Genomic DNA, 2,364 nt, shown 5'->3' on the forward strand with positions numbered 1-2,364 from the left:
AAAAAAAAAAAAATTAATTGAGCCCCCTGGCTACCCAGTAATCATCAACTTGTTCCAGATGGCTGGCTGCGAGTGTGACAAGGATACTTTTGGCCCCTACTGCGAACACTCCAAGGACCTCTGTGAGGAGCAATGCTTCCCAGAGGTCAAATGCACTAGTGGGGTGGGCTGCGAGGCCTGCCCCCCACACCTCACTGGGGATGGGCGGCATTGTGCAGGTGAGCTGGCAACAGGGCCCTGGCAGGAGAAGGTTCAAGGACAGGTGACACTTCAAAGGTCTAAGATAGTGAAAGGCAAACCATTTCTCTCCCTGTTCCAGCAAGTCTTTAGAATGCTCAGTATAGATGGGTATGGCAAGGAAGGCTTGGTGGACATGTGGGGCTGAAGGAGAAGAGGCACAGGGGAAGGGACAGGGCAGAGCAGCCCTGAAGCACTGATGGGGACAACCCAGGTAAAAGCCCAAAGGTGGTCTGAAGAAGGGAAGAGGCTTCTAGCAGCATCCCAGGAACCCTAGGCAAGCTGAGGCTCTCAGGCTCCTCAGGTGTCTCCAGAGACATGAGGCCCAGGGTCTCTGCTTCTCACAAGTCAGGACATTTAGAGGAAATTCCATGGGGATCTGGCAGCAAAGGTGCCTCATTTTCCTTTTATGCTCTCTCCCTGCCATCTCCTCTCCCTCTGAGCCACTGGAGTCACAGTGAAGCTTCCATCAAGTCCCCAAATAACATCTAGAAATCACTGTCTTTAGAAGAGAGGCCAGAGTGGGTAGAACCACAGCCTGATGAAGGCAGCAGAGGAAATGGAAGTGAGAGAGAGGAAAGCAAGCTGCCGGGCCCTTCTCCTGCAGGCCTTCAGGGTCCTTTCTTGATGCAGAGGGTCTGATAAATTCTCCGTTCCCTCTGTGGAAGTGGAAGAATACTTACCTGGCAGAGGAAACGGGGTTGCCTGCATAGAAATGCCTGGAAGTGGGGGAAAGGATGGTTTGGGGGTTCTGAGTGGCCCACAGGCAGAATACCAATTGAGCAGGCTTTAGGGGAAAAGAAACCAAGCCTGCAGGCTTCCATGGGCTAGGGGTCTCCTTCCACCTGTGACCCCAGAATGGTGTTACTAATTTCCCTGTTCCCTCTGCAGCTCTGGAGAACTCTATCCTCTGTCAGAACCGGTCCTGTCCTGTGAATTACTGCTACAACCATGGCCACTGCTACATCTCCCAGACTCTAGGCTGCCAGCCTGCGTGCACCTGCCCCCCAGCCTTCACTGACAGTCGCTGCTTGCTGGCTGGGAACAACTTTGCTCCAACTGCGAGTCCAGGTAGCACCAGATGCTCCTGCTATCCCCACCTCCACACTTTCTCACTTTGGGGCAGATGAGGAAACTCTGGGGTCTAGGGCTAAGTCCTTCAAACCGCCAGGCAGAATTCTGGATTTCTCTTGGGTGGTGGTAAGTCATAGGCTGTGGGAGCTGGTGAGGGCCACTGTCACAGCGTGGACCACGGGCTTATGCACTCTGCGGAGAAAAGACTGCAGCAGGCATTTCGAGGTTCAGCCAGATAAGAGTCAGGGAAGCTCTGGGCAAGTAGAGCGAGCCACCCGGTGAGGGTGACCAGTTCTGACTTCTCTAGTGACTTTCTGTCACTGTGGAATGGAGTGGGCTGCCTGGGTTTGATAAGTCTTGGGTAAGTCTGGGTAAACCCATGAGGTGATAATGAACTTGTTTCTCCCATCTCTAGAGCTTCCCTTAAGAGTCATCCAGCTCTCACTCATGGAAGATGAAAATGCCTCCAAAGCAGAGGTCAACGCCTCGGTCAGTGCTGCAGCCAGGCTGTGGGTGGGAGGTGGATCTTGGCAGGTTCAGGAAAGAGCCAGCCATCACTTAAGAGTCCTTCATCTTCAAAAAAATTAAAAAAAAAAAAGAGTCCTTCATCTTATCATTCATGTAGATTCAATTGCCAGAGGAGGCAGGAGTCTCTTAACCCATGGGAGGCCTGAAGGGGTCAGCCTGAGGACAGAGATTTTGGAGGTTAGGGTGCCAAGGTACCTCCACCTCTACCTCTAAGCACCTCTCAAAACTTGTACTTCTTGGGTAGTATATGGAAGAACCTAGATGGACATTTCACCTCCATGGAGCCATCCAGACTTCCCAGAGGGAATTGGAGCTCCCTCTTCTTGGCTCCCATGCCCTAGTTCACACCTCAATCACAGGCAAAGTAGCACAGCTGTTGAGTGCTGAAGCTCTAGAATCCCACTTCAAATTCCTGCTCAGCCACTTACTGGAGTAGGTGTCATAATTTAACACATAATGCAGCAGGTCATCTGCAGATGTAGGGACAATAATAGTACCTATGTCAATAGACTGTAGCAAGGTTGG

The 2,364-nt window shown here is 51.8% G+C and overlaps 1 protein-coding gene across 1 annotated transcript in view; it reads left to right on the forward strand.

Annotated features, from left to right (window-relative positions):
- Positions 1-2,364, forward strand: part of MUC4 (mucin 4, cell surface associated) — an 81,818-nt gene that overhangs the window by 73,887 nt on the left and 5,567 nt on the right. The window contains exons 21-23 of the mRNA XM_023509009.1: positions 59-218; positions 1,129-1,308; positions 1,727-1,800. Of these exons, the coding sequence (XP_023364777.1) occupies positions 59-218; positions 1,129-1,308; positions 1,727-1,800 (414 nt within the window). The remainder of the gene's footprint in view (positions 1-58; positions 219-1,128; positions 1,309-1,726; positions 1,801-2,364) is intronic.

Source organism: Otolemur garnettii, unplaced genomic scaffold (genome assembly GCF_000181295.1).
Source record: "Otolemur garnettii isolate 467f Iridium unplaced genomic scaffold, OtoGar3 scaffold00310, whole genome shotgun sequence".
NCBI lineage: Eukaryota > Metazoa > Chordata > Mammalia > Primates > Galagidae > Otolemur > Otolemur garnettii.